This window comes from Trachypithecus francoisi, unplaced genomic scaffold, assembly GCF_009764315.1.
Source record: "Trachypithecus francoisi isolate TF-2019V2 unplaced genomic scaffold, Tfra_2.0 Lachesis_group9, whole genome shotgun sequence".
In the NCBI taxonomy this organism is placed as follows: domain Eukaryota; kingdom Metazoa; phylum Chordata; class Mammalia; order Primates; family Cercopithecidae; genus Trachypithecus; species Trachypithecus francoisi.
This window is the reverse complement of record NW_022681474.1, coordinates 14,837,915-14,858,691: the sequence shown is the minus strand read 5'-3', so window position 1 is coordinate 14,858,691 and position 20,777 is coordinate 14,837,915. Positions and strand designations below refer to the sequence as shown.

General features: G+C 41.8%; 1 protein-coding gene across 5 annotated transcripts in view; it reads left to right on the top strand.

Annotated features, from left to right (window-relative positions):
* The window catches only part of LARP4B (La ribonucleoprotein 4B), a 127,636-nt gene that overhangs the window by 40,629 nt on the left and 66,230 nt on the right, over positions 1 to 20,777 (top strand). For 2 of the 5 annotated variants that reach the window (XM_033209457.1, XM_033209453.1), the window contains exons 2-3: positions 8,459 to 8,578; positions 9,712 to 9,771. In XM_033209457.1, coding sequence (XP_033065348.1) covers positions 8,498 to 8,578; positions 9,712 to 9,771 — 141 coding nt within the window. In that variant the 5' untranslated portion in view covers positions 8,459 to 8,497. Of the gene's footprint in view, positions 1 to 3,204; positions 3,310 to 8,282; positions 8,314 to 8,458; positions 8,579 to 9,711; positions 9,772 to 20,777 lie in introns of those variants that run through there. The other 3 variants (XM_033209454.1, XM_033209456.1, XM_033209455.1) reach the window with 3 other exon arrangements.

Here is a 20,777-nt window from a genome sequence, read left to right as displayed (position 1 = left end):
TGTCAAAAATGTTATTTTAAACCTAATTTATTTGACTCTGAATCCAAACACAGTTCTCAGTTCTCTCAGAATCCAAATCACATTGGATTATTTTGGTTAAGGCTTTTCAATTCTGTGGCAATAAAAATAGCTCTCCTTTTAAATGTCTTTTATTTGCTATAGAAGTGAGGTCGTCTCTCTTGCCCACATTTTGGATTTAGATGATGGCTTTGTGCTGGTATAATTTAACATGTATTTCCCTAGAATTCCCTTTAAATTGGGAGTAAGATCTAGAGGTGTGATTAAGGCTCTTTTTTGGCATGGGTACTTTGTGAGTGGTAGCCTTTGATCACGTCAAAAATATAATGCCTAGAGGCCCAGTTTTAATGATAATACTGAAAAATGGCTTCAGTCAGTGTCTCACGTAACCATTTGGAAACCTCCCATCAGTTCTTCACTTGATAATTTTAGCAGACATCAATGATTATTGACTTTATTATTGTATTAGGTATTGGGATATTTTGATTTTTCTGATCCTGTCATTCACTCCCCATTGACTGTGGTTCTTGCTCTGATCAGCTTTTTTGTTTATTCGGAAATGCAGCTCATCCAGGAACAGCAGCTTGAAAGAATTGTTGTCCTTTGGTGATCTTGGGAATAGTGAGTGAATGTCCTGCAGTCCCAGGGCGAGCAGGTGGTGGTGGTGATAGCTCTCATGATGGCTGCCGACTTGTTTTCCGTTCATTCTTCCTGATCCTGATGTGGTCCCATGCGTGGCTATTGGGAATCCCTCCCTTACTTGGCTGTGGCCTCTGTGTCTTCCTGATGGGACCAGTTGTCTTCATGGCTTCCTGCTTCATGGTAAGATGTCCCAGGCTCATCTCAAATTGAGGAACATTCTACAAAGTAATTAACTAGTACTCTGGAAAAGTGTAGATGAATAAGGCAAGACTGAGGAACTGTGGCGGCTTAAAGGAGACTCCACGGAAGGACAGCTAAGTACACCATGAGGTCCAAGATCAGAGTCCAGAATAGGAAAAGGAAATCAGTGGTAACAGTGGTGTATCGCAAAGGAAGCCTGTACTGTAGTTTAAAAAGTCACACTTCCAATTTTAAAAAATGACCATGTGGAGTTTACTTAGCTTCTTTAATTTTGTATTCATATCTCCTTTTATGTTGAAAATCTGTGTACCTAACATTAAGGAAATTCGTATCAACTTTATCCTGTTCAGTGTGAATATGTGTGGGCATGTATATATACAGTATGTAAAATAAAATAGCTTCAAAATAATAATACTAACATTTACCTCAAAAAACAAGCCTACTGAGTACATTTTAAGATTTCTTGATGTGGCCGGGCACGGTGGCTCACTCCGGTAATCCCAGCACTTTGGGAGGCTAAGGTGGGTGAATCACATGAGGTCAGGAGTTCAAGACCAGCCTGATCAACATGACAAAATCCCGTTTCTACTGGGAAAAAAAAAAAAAAAAAAGCCAGCTGTGGTGTTGCACACCTGTAATCCCAGCTATTCAGGAGGCTGAGGCATGAGAATTGCTTGAGCTTGGGAAGCAGAGGTTTCAGTGAGCCGAGATTGTGCCATTGCACTCCAGCCTGGGCGACAGAGCAAGACTCTGTCTCAAAAAAAAATAATTTTTTTTTTTCTTGGTGAATTTGTAGGATTTTGTGTGTAAATAGCTGTCCTTTAAGTTAACAATAATTTGGCCGGGTGGTGGCTCATGCCTGTAATCCCAGCACTTTGGGAGGCCAGGGTGGGCAGATCACGAGGTCAGGAAATCGAGACCATCCTGGCTAACACGGTGAAACCCCGTCTCTACTAAAAATACAAAAAATGAGCTGGGTGTGGTTGCGGGCACCTGTAGTCCCAGCTATTCCAGAGGCTGAGGCAGGAGAATGACGTGAACCCGGGAGGCGGAGCTTGCAGTGAGTCGAGATCCCACCACTGCACTCCAGCCTGGGCGACAGAGGGAGACTCTGTCTCAAACAAAACAAAACAAAACAAAATTAATAATTTTTCTCTAAATCATTATGTCACCTACCTGACATATAGTTGTTTATTTGAGATGGTGTTATATTTTTAAGATTGCCTTGTGTGTCTAGAAAGACCATAATGACTGTTTAATCGTGCAACAAACGTTTCTGGTGTATATGAAAAGAAATTTTTAGAAACTGAATTAAGAGAGTTATGTTCTCCCAAGTGTTGAACAAGGTTGATAAAACTTCTTTTTAGACTGTAGCTTTGACAGGTGAGGTTAAAAATATGTTACTAGCATAGAGGCCACAGATAGGAAGGGAGAACATACTTACTCTCTCTGCTTTTTACATAAAGAGACGTTAAATAAAATCCTCCTGTCCAATTCAGTAAGGCCTGCGAGAGGTGTAAGGCACTGGCAAGTGTGGAGCCTGCCTTAAACTCCTTGGTCTGCTGTGTGGAAATACTTTGCTTTGGCTGGAGGATTCTCTTCTCCCCTTGAATATTTCCCTTTACAATCTAGAGATCTGCTTTTTGGCCATGCCAGGAAGCAGTAATTGATATATTTTAAGTCTCAAAATATTTTAGGTCTCTTGAACCAGTAACAAAAAATTTGTTATTTATTGAAACAGTTGTCAATGCTTGTATCATTCTTTAAATTTCATTCTAGATTCACACCTTAGGTAAATTTAAAAAGCATTAAAATGATACATTATTAACTGTTTAAATGAGGTGCCTATCAGTAATCCCTTCTGTTGGAAAACTTTATAAGCCTTTTTTGAAAAACCATCAGATTAGTAATTAAGAGATACGTTGGTGTAAAGTTTACTTTTTTTAATAGATAGGATGCAGAGCGTTCAAATCAGGATCACTGTGTTGTGCTGAGACCGTGGCATGGTTACTTTTTTAACCTTTTATTATAGAAAATTTCAAATGTACAAAGGTAGAATAGTATAGTGAACTTCCTTCTCTCAGGTGGAAGAATAACGATGAACCTCTGGGTCTCTGCCCCACATAGTACTTGGAGGAAAATTTCACACATTGTATTATTTTCCCTGTAAATATTTCAGTACACATCTCTAAAAGACAGGGTTTCCTTTTTGTTAAACATAACCACAACATCATTATCACATCTAAGAAAATAGACTCTTTTTTGGTATTTTTCAGTTGTCCTGTTACTGTTATTTCTCTGATTATCTTTTTTCTTTTTTAGTAGTTGGTTTGTTTCCTTTATCCAAGTAAAGTCATAGTCTGACTGACCAGCGTGTGTCTTACATCTCCTTTTGTGTTGAAGAAGTCAGTTGTTCAGAAACTTCCCACTGCCTGGAATCCCTTGGCGGTTAGTTTGTAGTAAGATTTAGGGTCATGGTGACATTTTGATTTTTGTTTTTTTGTTTTTTTTTTTGCAAGACCACTTCGTATATGGTATTGTTGGTATTTCCATCAGGAGGTATGTAAATTCTGATTGTCCAAAAAAAAAATACAAGTATTAAAGTGTTATTTTAATTGTTTTTTATTTTTCCTTTTGGCTATCATAAGAATCTTAAAAATCTGGAAGTTAATGTTGGTAAAAGCCTCTACAGCACCTTCTATGACTTGCCCATTTGATTGCTAAGCTATTAATATGTCTTTCTGGATTTCATGGTTGTGTGAGAATGGATGTTTAATGACATACAGGTTTCTTTTACAATGGAATCCATCCGTTCTTTTGTAGAAAACCACCTCAGGGAGTGGGAGCTACTCCCCCTGTGTGTTACTTCAACATCACCTAGAAGTATTTGCTCAAGGTTTTCAGAATCATCTGCATAGTTAAAAATAATAATAAAAATAACAATAAAAAGTTGAACTACAAAATTGCAAAATCACAATGTGTTCAGGGATTCTCAGTGCGTCTGAGGCCTGAGAGCCAAGGACCTAGAATCTCAGTCCAGATGTTCCCAAAATCTGTGTCTTCTAAAATTTAGTTACTCACATTTTGTTTGCAAGATTGTTTTGAGTCCTGATAGCATTTATACTAGTACTTAATATATTTCTTTAAATTGATTCACTCTTTTCTTGGTTTAATAAAGACGTTGGTACTGCACAGACATAAAAAGAAGATAATATACATTAAAATGAAGATACATCTGTTAAAATGTAACATTTGTCATACGTCCCATATTTCGGAAAACAGCAACCTCTGTGAAACATTTGTTTCAAGCATTGTTTCTGTGCTAGCTTACATTCCCAGCTCTGTTTCATAGCATTTAGATGTTTTTGTGATTGATGATACAGTTTACACAATGGGATGAGATTGCTTTTGATCATCAGATTATTTCATTAACAAGGTTTTTGAAAATTTATCACAAGCAGATTATGGTGAATAGGGAGCTCCACTATATCTTGAAAAACCTGTATGGCTACCTAGTAAGACAAAAATACATACACTTTTAAAGGTATTTTTTTCTGCCAGTCTGATGTATGTTTTCAGATGTATCTAAAAAGATACCTGGGTTAAATAAAAATATTTATCTTGTTTGGGAAGCAATGTAGCTTGCAGTGAAAAGAAATGCCTTGAAGTCAGACCTGGATGTCTAGGAATTCTCAGGATACGGGATTGCTACAGTTATCCCTTCTGATCCTTTTGAGACAGAGTTTCACTCTGTCGCTTAGGCTACAGTATACTTAGGGGTGATGTCGGCTCACTACAACCTCTGCCTCCTGGGTTCAAGTGATTCTCCTGCCTCAGCCTCCTGGGTAGCTGGGATTACAGGCAGCTGCCACCACGCCTGGCTAATTTTTAGTAGAGATGGGGTTTCACCAGTTTGGCCAGGCTGGTCTCGAACTCCTGACCTCAGGTGATCTGCCTGCCTCAGCCTCTCAAAATGGTGGTGATCCAGTTATTTCTTACGTTGTTTGGAAAAATTGAATGAGATGTTATATGTGAAGTTTAGTGTCTAGACATTGGATTGAGTAAATGCTTCATGAAGAACCACTTCGAAAAACATCATTTCTTTCAATGTCATTTCAACATTATGAGAAAGAAGTCAATTCCTGGCCAGGACTACTGTCTGTGTGGAGTTTGCATGTTCTCTGCATGTCTGTGTGTTTTTTTTTAATGGGTATTCTAGTTTCCTCCCACATCCCAATGGTGTGCATGTTAGGTGGATTTGCGTGTCTGCCTGGTCCCAGTCTGAGTGAGTGAGTGTGGGTGTGTGTTTGAGTGGTCCTGTGATGGGATAGTGTCCTGTTGGGGCTGGTTCCCACCTTGCTCCTTGAGCTGCTGGGATAGGCTCTGGCCACCTATCACCCTGAACTGGAATAAGCAGGTTGGGAAATGGATGAATGAATATAAATTATTGTGAAACAAAAATTCATAAAGTCTACTATAATAATATAAATGCACAACGAATAAAGTGCTCAGTGAGCCTGCCCTATTTGTCATCATTAGTTTGTTTTTTAACTGCTTGGTGGTAGGAATATTCTTTTTTTTTTTTTTTTTTTTTTTGAGACGGAGTCTCGCTCTGCTGCCCAGGCTGGAGTGCTGTGGCCGGATCTCAGCTCACTGCAAGCTCCGCCTCCCGGGTTCACGCCATTCTCCCGCCTCAGCCTCCCGAGTAGCTGGGACTACAGGCGCCCGCCACCTCGCCCAGCTAGTTTTTTGTATTTTTTATTAGAGACGGGGTTTCACCGTGTTAGCCAGGATGGTCTCGATCTCCTGACCTCGTGATCCGCCGGTCTCGGCCTCCCAAAGTGCTGGGATTACAGGCTTGAGCCACCACGCCCGGCTAGGAATATTCTTTTTATATTTTTATTTCTTGAGACAGAATCTTGTTCTGTCCCCCAGGATGGAGTGCAGTGGTGCAATCTCGGCTTACTGCAACCTCCACCTCGTGGGCTTAGGTGGTCCTCCTATCCCAGCCTCCCAAGGTGCTGGTACTACAGGCACATGCCACCACACCCAGCTAATTTTTATATTTTGTGTTGAGATGGGTGTCGCCCTGTTGCCTATGCTGGTCTACAACTCTTGGGCTCAAGCATTCTGCTTGCCTTAGCCTCCCAAAGTGCGGGATTACAAGCGTGAGCCACTGCACCCCGCCATAATATTTTTACAGTTTTCACTTTGCAAGCATTTATTCCTTGGTTGGTTAAATCCAGTGGTGGTTGCATCACCACTGTGACCACTGTCACTTTCTGACTCACCAGAAATTAGGTACATAATTGTCTTTCTTGTTAATCTTTTAAAAATGTGTGTGGCTCATATTTATTGCCATTTGAAAATATTAGAAGGAGTTTTGGGTCTTTATTTAGAAGTTTGGTGATATTTTTGTGACTGGAAATATGCTGTAGGAACTTAACACTTGTTTGTGCCTGTGGTACAATTGATTTTGCTACACATCCTTTCGCTTGAAGTCAGTTTCCAAGAACCTATTGATGATGTTAAGTGAGGACACTTAAATATATCTAAATTTAGCATTCATCAACAACTGTTTTTATTTCTGGAGTCCTATTAACTTTGTAATTTTCTGGGGGTGTGTGTGTGTGTGTGTGTGTGTGTGTGTGTGTGTTTTGAGACAGTCTTGCTCAGCTACTTGGGAGGCTGGAGTGCTGTGGTGTCATCTCAGCTCACTGCAACCTCTGCCTCTCTCAGATTCAAACAATTCTAGTGTCTCAGCCTCCTGAGTAGCTGGGACTACAGGCATGGCCACCAGGCCCAGCTCATTTTTGTATTTTTAGTAGAGATGGGGTTTCGCCGTTTTGGCCAGGCTGGTCTTGCACTCCTGACCTCAGGTGATCCACCTGCCTTGGCCTCCCAAAGTGCTGGGATTTATAGGTGTGAGCCACCGCAACTGACTTTTTTAAAATTGTGTGTACATAAGGTGTATAGCACGATGTTTTGATATACATAGTGAAAGGGTTACTAGAGTCCAGCCCATTAATATAGCCATTATTTCATGTAATTTTACCCTTCTTTTGTGTTGGTAAAAGCACCTAGAATATACTCTCAACAAGTTTCTGGTGTACAATACAGTATTACAACTGTAGGCCTCATGTTGTACATTAGATCTCTAGACTTAGCCAAAATATCTGTAACTTGGTACCCTTTGACACTGATCTCTTCATTTCCTCCCTACCTGCTAGCCCCCTGGTAGTCACCATTTTTTGTTTTGTTTTTTGTTTTGTTTTTGTGAGACGGAGTTTCACTCGTTGCCCAGACTGGAGTGCAATGGCACTGTCTCAGCTCACCGCAACCCCTGCCTCCTGATTTCCAGTGATTCTCCTGCCTCAGCCTCCTGAGTAGTTGGGATTACAGGCATGCACCACCACGCCCAGCTAATTTTGTATTTTTAATGGAGATGGGGTTTCTCCATGTTGATGAGGCAGGTCTCGAACTCCTGAGCTCAGGTGATCTGCCTGCCTCGGCCTCCCAGAGTGCTGGGATTATAGGCTTGAGCCACCGTGCCTGGCACTAGTCACCATTTCATTCTCTGTTTCTATGTATTTGACTTTTTAAGATAGTAGCTTTCACCTATGAGTGAGATCATGCGGTGTTTGTGTTTTTGTGCTGGCATATTTCACTTGGCCAACATCCTTCAGGTTAGCTCATGTTACAGCATACAGCGGGGTTTCCTTCTTTTTAAAGGGTGAATAATATTTCGTTCCATAGCATAGACAGACATGTACAGACATCACGATTTCTGTATCCATTTGTCCATTGATGGACAGCGAGGTGGTTTCTGTGTCTTGACTGTTGTGAAGGATGCTGCAGTCCCCATGGGAGTGCGGATATTCTTACGAGTTGGTGATTTCATTGCCTTTGGGTGAACACTCAGAAAGGAGCATATGGTAGTTCTAGTTTCAAATTTTTGAGCAACCTCCATACTGTTTTCACATGGCTGCACCAATTTACATTCCCACCAACAGTGTGCAAAGGTTCTGTTTCTTCCATGCTCTGTTATCTCTTGTCTTACTGGTAGTAGTCATTCTGACATCGTGAGGTGAAATAGCATTGTGGTTTTATTCTGCATCTCCCCGATAATGAGTGATGCTGAGCACTGTTTCGTATTTCTATTGCCATTTTTATGTCGTCTTGGGAAAAACTCCTATTCATGTCTTTGACCATTTTCTAATCAGGTTATTTATTTTTTGCTATCAAGTGGTGCAAGTTCCTTGTATATCTTGGATATTAAGCCCTCGATTTTCTGTTTTTTTTTTTTTTAAATCTTGAGTTTTCAGGCACAAATGGGTTTATTTGTGTCAGCACGTGGGTTTCCAAGTTTCCCGGTGTGGTCATCTTCACCAGAATGGTGTGAAGAAGAAGCTTACTTATTTAACAAATTAAGTTCACTTCTTGGTGAGTAAGGTATGCATATGGGCAGACTTCTTTAAACTTTTTTAAATTCAGAGGGATAAACGTGTGTCCTGGAAAACTCAAGGATTTTAATTTTATTTAAATAATCATACTGTGCCCTTCAAATGACCTGTGTAATGTCTTTGCCATTTTACAGCATCCTGAGGTTAGCATCACACGTCTCCCAGTGGAGCCCATGACTTCTGATCAGGACGCTAAGGTTGTGGCTGAACCGCAGACGCAGAGAGTCCAGGAGGGCAAGGACAGTGCTCATCTGGTGGGTGCTGTCGAATGGGGTGGTGGGGAGTCCATTGCTATTTTGATAAAGGATTCTGTACTGGAGTTAGTAAGGGGCTCTCAACAGGAACACTGGCACATCTTAGGATCTGCATATGGCTATTCGAGTCTTGTAGGGAAGAACAGGTTTCTTACCCGTCTGAGGATCATGGCTGAGACCCCTGTAACAAAAGACAGATGAACAAGAGAAAAGCATACACATGTATTTAGTAATAAGTTGTATGTGACATAGGAGCCTCCACAAAGGAAGAACCCAAGAACTAGGGAAAACTGTGGTGTTTTTTTGCGGAGTCTGATGCAGATGTTGACAGTGCAGAAGCACGATTGGACCAAAGGGATGTGACTTAGAGCTGATAAGCTGGAGAAACAGCAAGGCTGGTGTGTTCAGGGTTTTCTTGACATCCCTGTGTGATATTCCTCCTGGTACAAAGCAGGGCCCCTCTGGAAGGGTCTTTAGGGGAATATTGGCTGTGTCATGGCCTGCTTCGAGGGAGAAGGGGTAAGGAGAATTCTTTCTAGTTTCCTTGGCCTGATTCTGCTGTTTCCTCAAATGTCAGTGTGCCGTATTTTTGGGGGAGGAAGTCCTGAGCCCTATCAGTCTGAAAAATGTATAGGTAGCTTTGTAGAGGAAACTCTAAGTAGTAGGTGATAACAAAACAAAATTGTTATAGCTCTAGATACTTAAAGCCATTTATTTTTTAAATCGAGGATGTGTAGTGATTTGTAAATACTTTAATAACATTATAGTCACTAGAGTAGGATGTACTTAAAGAGTTAGGGTTTTAATATAAATTTTTTTGACTACTTTTGTTCATTTAAAGATTTTATGTCAAGCAGTAATATTTAAAGTTCCAAAATGGCTTTGAGAAAAGTAGCTTTTCTTAGTTTTCCCAAATGAAACTACAAAGAACTTTATCTATGATGTTCATTCAGAATTTAAAAATTTTAAGCCTCCTACCTTCTGAATATCTTATGAATTCACGAATTTGTCATGTAAAATGTGCATTTCTCAGTGGGTTTAGTTTGGCCCAATTACTGTGGTTTGAAGACATGTGTTTTTTTTTTTTTTTTTTTAATGTTGTACTGATGTTGTCTTTGTTTTCAACTTTACAGATGAACGGTCCTATATCTCAAACCACTTCTCAGACAAGTTCCATCCCACCTTTGAGTCAGGTAATTTGATTTTGAGATTAATCACAGATTGTTTAATCACAGTCAAGGCTCAGAGATACTTCCTTAAGAAAAATGTTTATTGTAACAAAAATTAGAAAATGTAGATATTTCTCAGAAAGTTGTGGTGGGGGATCCATTGATCGCCACACCCCAGGGGTATAGTAACTGTCAATACTGTATGTCCTTTGTAGCTTCTGTGTGTGTCTGTTTTGTGTGCAGTTCTGCAAACAGCAGCATGCCATTTAGATTAATTTATTGTCAAATATTAGTCACAAAATTTTTATTGTGTCGTTGATAATCTGTTGTATGTATATGATTAGCTTTCTGTTTTGGTAGCTTGTGTTCCTTAAACCACACAAATTGAATAGTAAGCTTTTACTCAGAAAATTTGTTTTACATTTTAGCTGTGGTAAGGAAGTAGAATTCATTGGTTTTTAAATTCTGCCTTTCATCATTTGCATATGCATATATAAAGTGCTTCAGAGAGCTACTACTCGAAATTCAGTCTGATGGAAGGATCTTATACATTGCATAAAATTTAAAAAGGAAAAATTTTTTATGTAAAAAATAAAAATTACAATAAATCTCGTCTGTTTCCCCCATTCTAAGCAGTTCATGTAGGAATTAAAGGAGGAGTTGGATTGTTAAACTAATTTTTTTTTTTTCTCAATTAGAGACGAGGTCTCACTGTGTGGCCCAGGCTAGTCTTGAGCTTCTGAACTCAAAGTGATCCTCCCGCCTTGGCCTCCCAAAGTGCTAGGATTACAAGCATGAGCCACCGTGCCCGGCCAGCTTTTAGCAAAGAAGAATTTTTAAAAAACAAAAGACACCTTCCAAATTATTATATTTTATAAATTTATTATTTATGTAAAATTTTTGTGTATTCTGTTTTTACATTAATTTTTTAATTTTATTATTATTATTTTTGCGTGACAGTTTCCCTCTTGTTGCCCAGGCTGCAGTGCAATAGTGCGATCTCAGTCACTGCAACCTCTGCCTCCCGGGCTCAAGGGATTCTCCTGCCTCAGCCTCCCGCGTATCTGGGATTACAGGCATGTGCCATCACGCCTGGATCATTTTGTGTTTTTAGTAGAGACGGGGTTTCACCACGCTGGTCAAGCTGGTCTTGAACTCATGACCTCAGGTGATCCGCCTGTCTCGGCCTCCCAAAAGTGTTGGGATTACAGGCATGAGCCACTGCGCTTGGTGCACATTGACTTTTTAAAAATGAATTTTATAATATTTTAAAGTCATTCTAAATCCAAACATAAGACCTTTGGTAGTCTAAGAAGAAAATTATATAAGACATAAATTAGATATCCCTTGAGTATAAATCTTTAAGGGAGTTTGTTTGTTTCAGCAAGTTCCGATTCTCTCCATGGTTGACTTTCAGTCCAACATAATATTCAGACATCTTTAGAAACCTATTGCAGGCATTGCTATGAATGTTTTCTAATTAGCATTGTTCATAGTGCACCTAAAGGTGTGGAGAGTTACATGCTTCATAGTTGACCAGGAGTTTGCACTGGTTTAGTGATTAGGTGGCAGGTTGTTATGATAGGCACATGAATACATTTAGCAGTCAGGGTTGAGGAACCAGGCTATTTACAGTTTAGCCATTCCATTAAAGTCGAGTAGGAGGAGACTTGCAGTAGAGATACCCAAAGAAATACCTGAATAATTCAGGAGCAGGTTTGCATTTATCCACTGGTACTATTTAGTTGCATTTATTATACAGCTTCCTGCCATCTCCAGAAAACTTACTGAGCTAGTAACTATTTACAGGTTTAGCCAAAGAACACAAAAAAGTGATCTTTATTAGACTGTAAGGATATGGTTTCCCTAAGATCGAGACCATCTTGGCTAACACGGTGAAACCTCATCTCTACTAAAAATACAAAAAATTAGCTGGGCATGGTGGCAGATGCCTGTAGTCCCAGCTATTTGGGAGGCTGAGGCAGGAGAATGGCCTGAACCTGGGAGGCGGAGGTTGCAGTGAGCTGAGATTGCACCACCACACTCCAGCCTGGGCGAAAGAGCGAGACTCTGTCTCAGAAAAAAAAAAAAAAAAGAATATGGTTTCCCTATTATGAGAACAGTATATTATAATGAGTGACTTGTCAGAATTACTCAAATTTGTGTACATGTGTTTTCTCCACTAAACTGTAAACTTCTGGTACTGTGTTCTGTTCATTAAAAAACAAAAAAACTTTATTAAAGTGTAATTTACATTCTGTAAAATTCACCCATTTAAAGTATGCAGTTGAATTATTTTTAGTAGATTTACTGAGTTGTGCAATCATCACCATAATGTAGTCTTAGAACTTTTACATTACCCCAGTAAATCCCCAGTCCACTCCCAGGCCCACTTACAGTTAGGCCCTGTTTCTCTCCCAGCGTTGGGCAGTCACAAACATGCTCTGTGTCTCCGAATTCTGTTCCCCTCTGTGGCCATCTCAATGCGTTGTGTCTGGTAGGTGGGCAGCTAGTACTGCCTGAGTAAAATTTGAGTGTCCATCCATTCAACAAAACTGAGTGCAAGTGATAATGATGGCTAAGAATTTTCTGTGGAGAGGTTGTTCAGATGAGCATGGGATACACATGCCTTCAAGGAACGCTAACATAGCATGCAAGGTTGCATGATGATACTGTGTGTGAGCCTTAGGTACGAGATGAGCATATACCTGGAGGTAGGAGGCGCTGAGACATAGGTGAGTCTAGAAGAAGCACTCTTTATCCTGCCCCTAGTCAAGCAAGATTGTTCTGAATGTTCTCACCTTGATGTAATAAGGATCTACTAATTTGAAGTATATCGTACTTATAGTTATGATTACAGTACTTTGCGTTAAGTTTCCCTGAGTTCCAGGCAGGGACAGTGATGAAACTCTCTAGTCCCTCAATATTTCAGAAACGTGAAGGAAACTAGGACGGGGAGTGGTCACAGGGATGGAAGGAAAACCAGAGGACAGTGTGGGGTGGAGATAGAGGCAGAGAGGCTGACTCAAGTGAAGTGTAGTAAGGTACAAAGCGAGGGTCAGTTGTGACCTTAGCAAGAGTATTTTCCAGGACTGATAGGAGCAAAAGCCAGATTGCAGTGGGTGAGAGACAGGCGTGGTAGACACAACTTGAACAGTGACATTCCTCCTAAGATCTTGACTTTGAAGGTAAGGTGATAGATAGTGAGAAGGGATGGAAAGGGTTTTGAGGGTGTTTATGATGAAGAGTGACCACTGGCAGTGGGCCACTGCGATGGGTTCTCCTTGAGGAAGAAAAAATAACCACTCGCATTCAGCAACAGTGTCATTTGGTTAAAGGTTCTTTACCTTCCCTGTTAGGGCCACAAACTTCATCTATAGCAAACGTCATTCTCGGCGGCTTTTTGCCCCTCCTGAAGCCCACTCAGGGACTCCAGTTCTTACTTCTGCGTGTGACCAGCCAAGTAGCTGCTTTTCCCTTGGAGACACTGCATCAGTCTGGAAACCATTTTCTGCTGGAATGATCCTGTTGTGTTTTATCATAAATCAGCAGCAGGTTTGAGAGAGGAATGTGGGACAAGTAATATTAGATAGAAGTGTTTATGTTAAATTATCTCCTCAAAAGAAAGATGCAAAGTCACAGCAAGTCTTCTAATCATAGTGTGAAACTGGAAAGGTGAAATTGGAACTCTAACTCGTACTCATACTAAACTCTATGTACAGTTCAGCAAATCATCTATATCAAAATGATTATTTATTTATTTGAGACAGTCTTACTCTGTTACTCAGGCTGTCTAGAGTGCAGTGGTGCGATCTCTGCTCACTGCAGCCTCCGCCTCCAGGGTTCAAGCGATTCTTGTGCCTCAGCCTCCTGAGTAGCTGGAATTACAGGCATGCGCCACCATGCTTGGCTAATTTTTGTGTTTTTCGTAGAGATGGTGTTTTGCCATGTTGCCCAGGCTGGTCTCAAACTCTGGCCTCAAGTGATCTGCCCGCCTTGGCCTCCCAAGATGTTGGGATTACAGGCATGAGCCACTGCACCTGGCCCAGAATTTTTTCTTTTTTTAAAACTCCTTGCCGGGCGCGGTGGCTCAAGCCTGTAATCCCAGCACTTTGGGAGGCCGAGACGGGCGGATCACGAGGTCAGGAGATCGAGACCATCCTGGCTAACACAGTGAAACCCCGTCTCTACTAAAAATACAAAAAACTAGCTGGGCGAGGTGGCGGGCGCCTGTAGTCCCAGCTGCTTGGGAGGCTGAGGCAGGAGAATGGCGTGAACCCGGGAGGCGGAGCTTGCAGTGAGCTGAGATCAGGCCACTGCACTCCAGTCCGGGCGACAGAGCGAGACACCGCCTCAAAAAATAAAAATAAAAATAAAACTCCTTTACAGATGGTGATAACAAAAAACTTTCGTCCATTCCTTTATCAGTTTTCAAAAAAACCACCTTTGCCTTTTGATGACACAGCTTCTCAATGAATATTAATTAGCAATCCAGACTAATTATTGCAGGCTTATATTTTAAATAAGAGTAGGCTTCGCAATCAGAAAGCTTGAATTTCTATGAAAATATCCAACTCCTGTATTTATAGTAAATGACACATGGCTGCTCTTGGCATGTTATCTTGCAGGTTAAACCTTTTGGCAGGTTGTTGCCACCTTGTCAGTCTGTTTTAAGAAAAGACTTGGGCTAGGTGCAGTGGCTCACGCCTGTAGTCCTAGCACTTTGGGAGGCCGAGGCGGGCGGATCACCTGAGGTCAGGAGTTCGAGACCAGCCTGACCAATATGATGAAACTCCGTCTCTACTAAAAATACAAAAATTAGCTGGGCGAGGTGGCGCATGCTTGTAATCCCCGTCACTCGGGAGGCTGAGACGGGAGAATCGCTTGAACCTGGGAGGCAGAGGTTGCAGTGAGCTGAGATAGCGCCATTGCACTCCAGCCTGGGCAGCAAGAGCGAAACTGTCTCAAAAAAAGAAAAGAAAAAAGAAAAGACAAGACTTGACTGGCTCACACCTATAAATCCTAGCACTTTGGGAGGCTAGGGTGGGAGGATTGCTTGAGCCCAGTTCAAGACCCCATATCTACACAGAAAAAAAGAACAGGCATGGTGCCTGCTGTCTGAGCTATTCAGGAGGCTGATGGGGGAGAATTGCTTGAGCCCAGGAGGTCAAGGCTGCAGTGAGCTGTGATTGCATCACTGCACTCCAGCCTGGATGACAGAGGAAGACACTGTCTCTAAAAAAATAAAATAAAAACAAAAGACCTCAGAACTTTCCTTAAGGATGTTGGTACAGTTTCCTGTCTTAGAAATATGTTTGTTACTATGTTAGGAAGTGTAAAGCTGCCTTTACTTCAGAATGAGTTAGTGACAAAACAATCCTCTTACCCCCAGAGTGTACGCACGGTTCTTGGTCTCCTGCTATAACTTCCGAGAACTTACCCCAGGATGGAGGATACTCTGACCAGATGCCCTCTTTTCCTCTTAGAATATATTCGTGCTGAGACGGAGTAGATCCTTTTTAATGTGGGATATTTCTTTTTGATGACATAGTATTGTAGCATTTTGATTGTAGCATTTTGGCCATTGACAGAAGGAATGCTTTCTATAACACATACCCCTGATCTTTTTAGCTCCAAGGCATATTTAAAAATAGAGGGATTTCTTCATTCCCTGTTTGGCTCACTATTCTTAGTTTTATCCTTGTGTAAATGAGTTCCATGCTGCTAAAACGTCTTTTGTTGTGGGAGTGTGACAGATGTAATAGTAGTCTTTCAAGGCGCTGGGATCAGTAAAAACATCTCTCGACTTAGAACATTTTGTAATTTCTTTAAAAAAATTAGTAATTTTACTGCTTAGTATTTGCATCATTTAGAATATGACAAATAGTCTTTTTGCAAAGTCTTTTTCATTTTGGGATTCAGTTTAATTGCTATTAAGGCATTTTGTTCAATAGTAGATTTATAAATCAACTTTGTGTGGCAGTACCATGCAAACAGTTGTACTGAGAGAATAGTCAAATCCCTGGGAGGAAGCGGCAGATGTGTCGGAGTCTGCTGCCTGGCAGCTGGCTGCCTTCATAGGCCCTGGTGTCCTTATATATGTGTGGAAATACAACACACACAGCTATGTGCACAGATCATTAAAGTACAACTCAGTGTATTTCTGCAAAATAAACACATGTAGGTAGTCCACTGCCAAGATCCTGAAACAGCCCTGTGAGTTTTGGCAGCAATTTGAAGACGTGTCGTGATTATAGAAATTGCGAAAATAGGAGAAATGTGTATCTTCAAATTAGGGAGCTTGTGTATATGAGATATTTGAATCACGCAGTGGTGTCAAAGTTTCTGAGATGGTCAAGCTGCTTCATCCTTTGTTTGGACTTCTCATCTCATGCAGCCCGTGCTTCTCACCTGGACAGCTGCAGTCACTCCTCACTGGTGTCCCCAACCCACCCTTCCTTTCTAACACAGTGGCCAGAGGATCCCTTCGAGAAGGCCAAGTCAGAACCTGCCACTCCTGTGCTCAACATCACAATCAGCCTGAGTCCTGGCAGGGCCCTAGCCCTTCACAGTCTGGCACCTGTCCTCTCTGACTGCTGGCCGCTGGCCCTCCCCTGGCACACTGCTCCAGCCCCAGTGGGCTCTTGACCCTTGACCATTCCAGCATCACCTTACCACAGGGCTCTCTGCCTCAACTGGTCCTGGCATGTCCCTTTCCCAGAAGTGTTTGAGGCTTGTTCTCTTACCTTTCTCAGTCTCAGCCTCACCTTCTCAGCGAGTCCTATCTATCCACATCCATCTCCTCACTTCTGGCTTGCCTCAGACCCTTTACGTGTAGCAGTTAGCACCTTCTAACAATGTTAGGTATTTGTTAGATTTAGTGTTTGTCTCCCTGGACTAGAATGCAAGCTCCATCAAAGCTGGGGTTTGGTTTTGTTCATTGATGTATCCCAATGTCTTCCTGACAGGTAGGTGCTCCATAAATGTCTCCAGTATAAAAGAATATATCACATATGGTGGTAATCACTGCAGATTGTCATGGCTCTTACTGTGCACTCTGCTAACACTTCAGTTTACTCATTAACTCCTGTTAGCCCTATACCTGTCTTACCCCTAGTTACTGTTTTCCCCATTTTACAAATGAGGAAACTGAGGCACAAAGCGGTTTAAGTAATTTATCTCCAAGATTACTGAACTAAAAAGTGGTAGAACCAGGATTTGGACCCAGGCAATCTGGCTTCAGAGTCTAAACTCAAGAGGAAATACTTTGTATTTGGCACTGTTATTTCATTTAAAAAGATAAACAAGAAAGAAATAATTTAAAACACCCAGCTCTTTCAGCCATCTGAAAGGCTTTTCAGAATTGTTTGTTTAGTTTAGTTTAGTTTGTTTTTTTAGAGACAGGGTCTTGCTCTGTCACCCAGGCTGGAGTGCAGTGGAACAGTAATAGCTCACTGCAGCCTCGAACTTCTGGGCTCAAGTGATCCTCCTGCCTCAGCCTCCCAAGTAGATGGGACTACAGACACGCGCCCTCACACCCAGCTAACTTTTAGTTTTTATTTGTAGAGATAGGGTCTTGCTGTGTTGGCAAGGCTATTTCAGATATCTTTAAGACTGTCCCCCCATCACAGGCCCATCACATTTGCCCTCTAGGAGGGCTGAAGTGTCTTGGTGGATGAGCACTGGGGGCCCTCCACAGGTTTGCTGCCCACAGCTGCCTTGGATCTCTGCTCCCCACATCCGGTGCCTTGCTCCTCAGTCACCCCAGCTGTGGCTCGAGTGGGCCCAGTGGTGGCTTGAGCTGCAGCTCCAGAAGGTACAAGTCATAAACCTTGGTGGCATCCACGGTGCTGATTTTCAGGCAAGAAGAATGCTATAGAGCTGTGGGGCAGCCTCCACCTGGATTTCACAAGATGCTGTGGACAGCCTGGGGCCAGGCAGGGACTCGTCACAGCAGCAGAGCCTGTACTCGGGCAATGACAAGCAGAAATTCGGAGTTGAACCTGCTGCAGAGAAGCCCCACCAAGGGCATTGCCTAGTAGAGTCATGGGAGTGGCCTGACAGCCTTGAACTGTGGAGCTGCCAGCTTATAGCATCAGCCTGGGAGAGCTGTGGGCAGGAGACTCCAACCCCTGACAGCTGCTGGGTGGACTGAGCCCAGCAAAGCCATCGGGTGGGGCTGCCTGAAGCCCTGGGGACCCAACCCTGTTCCACGGTGCCCAGAGGGTTAGGACCTGAAGTCAAAGGAGATGATTCTCCAGAGAGGCTTGCCCTGTTGGGTCTTGAACCTACCTGGGACCTCTTGCTGCTTCTTGCCTATTGCTCCCTTTTGGAAAGGGATTTCTTTTTTCTTTTTTCTTTTTTCTGAGATGGAGTTTCGCTCTTGTTGCCCAGGCTGGAGTGCAATGGCATGATATCTGCTCACTGCAACCCCTGCCCTGCTGGGTTCAATCAATTCTCCTGCCTCAACCTCTTGAGTAGCTGGGATTACAGGCATGCACCACCACACCTGGTGAATTTTTTGTATTTTTAGTAGAGACTGGGTTTCTCCATGATGATCAGGCTGGTCTTGAACTTTTGACCTCAGGTGATCTGCCTGCCTTGGCCTCCCTAAGTGCTGGGATAATCTCTGTTCTTTATAAATTGCCCCATCTCAGGTATTCTGTTAGAGCAGCACAGAATGGTTTCACAGAGGACTTTAAGGCTTGAAAAGTGCAGGGAGGAGACTGGAGAAAGAAACAGTGAGGCAGTGTGCTGGCGTTCATTAGTATGAGATGGAAGAGGTTGGGGGAATGGTATCTTAGAAGCCGAGATCATAGAGGTAGGCTGGGGCCAGATTATGGGAGACTTTGAAGTGGGACTTTGGGATTCTATTCCAACTACTTAAAGTCTGCATAACAGCTCTTTGAAATAGATGTCGTTGTTGGCTCCGTTTTACAAATGAGAAAACTGAGACAAAGAGGTTAAATAATTTGCCAGAGATGACACATGTAAACATGGAGCTGAGACTCAAACCCAGTCAGGTGATCTCGCGACCTTGTCTGCTGTGCTGTGCCCTTTCATTCTACAGCTGGTATGAATCGTTTGTATCTTTAGAGCAGAATGTTTTTTTCCATTGAGATATTTCATTCTCTTTGAGTAGCGTAACAGTGTGGTCAGTGTATGATCTGAGTTTTGTTTTGTCATTCGAAGCTGCCCCTAAAGCTCTTGGTACCTCATTTCCCTTATCTGTACAGTGGATTGGATTGGTAGTATCTACCTTGGGGGTCGTTAAGAGTGCAGATTAAGATGTGTGACAAAATGGATGCATAGATGTAATTAATATTTTGTGGCACATAGTGCTATGTAAAGTGTTTACTACCATTATCATCATAGTCATTATTATGATCATTTCAGTACTTGAATTTTAGTGTATTCAGAATTGCTCCTGTTACCTTCATGTTTAAGTATAATTCCTAAGCTTTTTCTCATAAAATGTTAATATTAAAAAAACATTAATAGGACACCAGTCATAACTCACAGGTTAAATAAACAACAACATCTCTCTTGGAGAGGAATTAAAACAATTATTTTGTTTTTCACATAGCATGTCAGAACCATGATAAGAAAAATAATTACTTATACTAAAAGCAAAACATTACAGATGTCAACATAAGACAAGACCCATTATGTGAGTCCACTGTCAGGGGCCGGACCACGTAGTGCAGGAGCAACTTGTTTAGTTGTGGACAGCGCCTGTTTCTCACCAGATGGCAGGCTGGGCGTTCCTGCATCAGGTGCTTTCAAGAGACTTTCTAGTTCTGGTACCAGAGCTTGTAGGTCTCTTTTCCCTTATTTTCCTTTTCTTTCCTTTTTCTTAATTGGAGTGCTCAGACATCTGCAGAAGTGGAGAGAATAATATCACGAACTGAATGCAGCATCATGAACTTGAACAATTACCCATCCCCACATTCCACTGCTGTGTTGTTTTGGTTTTTTGAGGTGGAGTTTCGTTCTTGTCACCCAGGCTGGAGTGCAGTGGCGCGATCTCGGCTCATTGCAACCTCTGCCTCCAGGGTTCAAGTGATTCTCCTGCCTCAGCCTTCCGAGTAGCTGGAACTACAGGCACGCACTCCCACGCTCGGCTAATTTTTTTGTATTTTTAGTAGAGACAGGCTTTCACCATGTTGGCCAGGCTGGTCTTGAAACTCCTGACCTCTGGTAATCCACCCCCCTTGGCCTCCCAAAGTGCTGGGATTACAGGCATGACCCACCACGTCCGGCCTGGACTGCTGTTTTTAAATCTTTTCCTCCCGCTATGCACATGACTGTTAACTTTTATATATGTGTGTATATATTTACTGTATTTGCTAGGGTATTTTAAAGCAAATTGTAGATAATGTATCGCCTTGCCCCAAATACTTCAGCGTGCATCTCTAACATCATTCCATTTTCACACCTGACACAGTTAGTAATAATTTCTTGATTCCTACAGACACTATTTTTTATTGCTATTTATTTTTTGCTCTCCTTTGATTTTTTTCACCTTTTTAAAATTGCTATTTATTTTAGACATCATTTCGTAAAGTTAGAAAATTAAATACAACTATAAGTAGCTATATATTTTACGGAGCAAAATTCTGATACTGTTTTCCTTTGGGGGAATTTATGAACTATTTTATTTAGTTAACACCATCCCATGAAATATAATTTGGGAAATACTGGAACACTATAGAAAAACCAGAAGCCTGAAATCTTTCTGGCTGGGATAACATTTAAAGTTATGTTTTGTTGAGTTTATGAGAATAAGAAAAAACACAATGCAGCATTCTTGCTGCTGTTCTGAGCTTTTGGATCCCGGTCTTGTTTGGAATTAGGCACATGGAGTATGCTGGCTGTCAGTCGGGCTCTGTTGTCATTAGGATTTGGGTTTGAGTGGCAGGAACATGTGACCGCTGTGCAAGGGGTTATTTTTGTTCTCTGGGTGTTGGCTTCTCCTCAGAAATTATAGCAAGTTACTGTTAGTGTGAGGTGCGTCTGTGGAGGCTCGG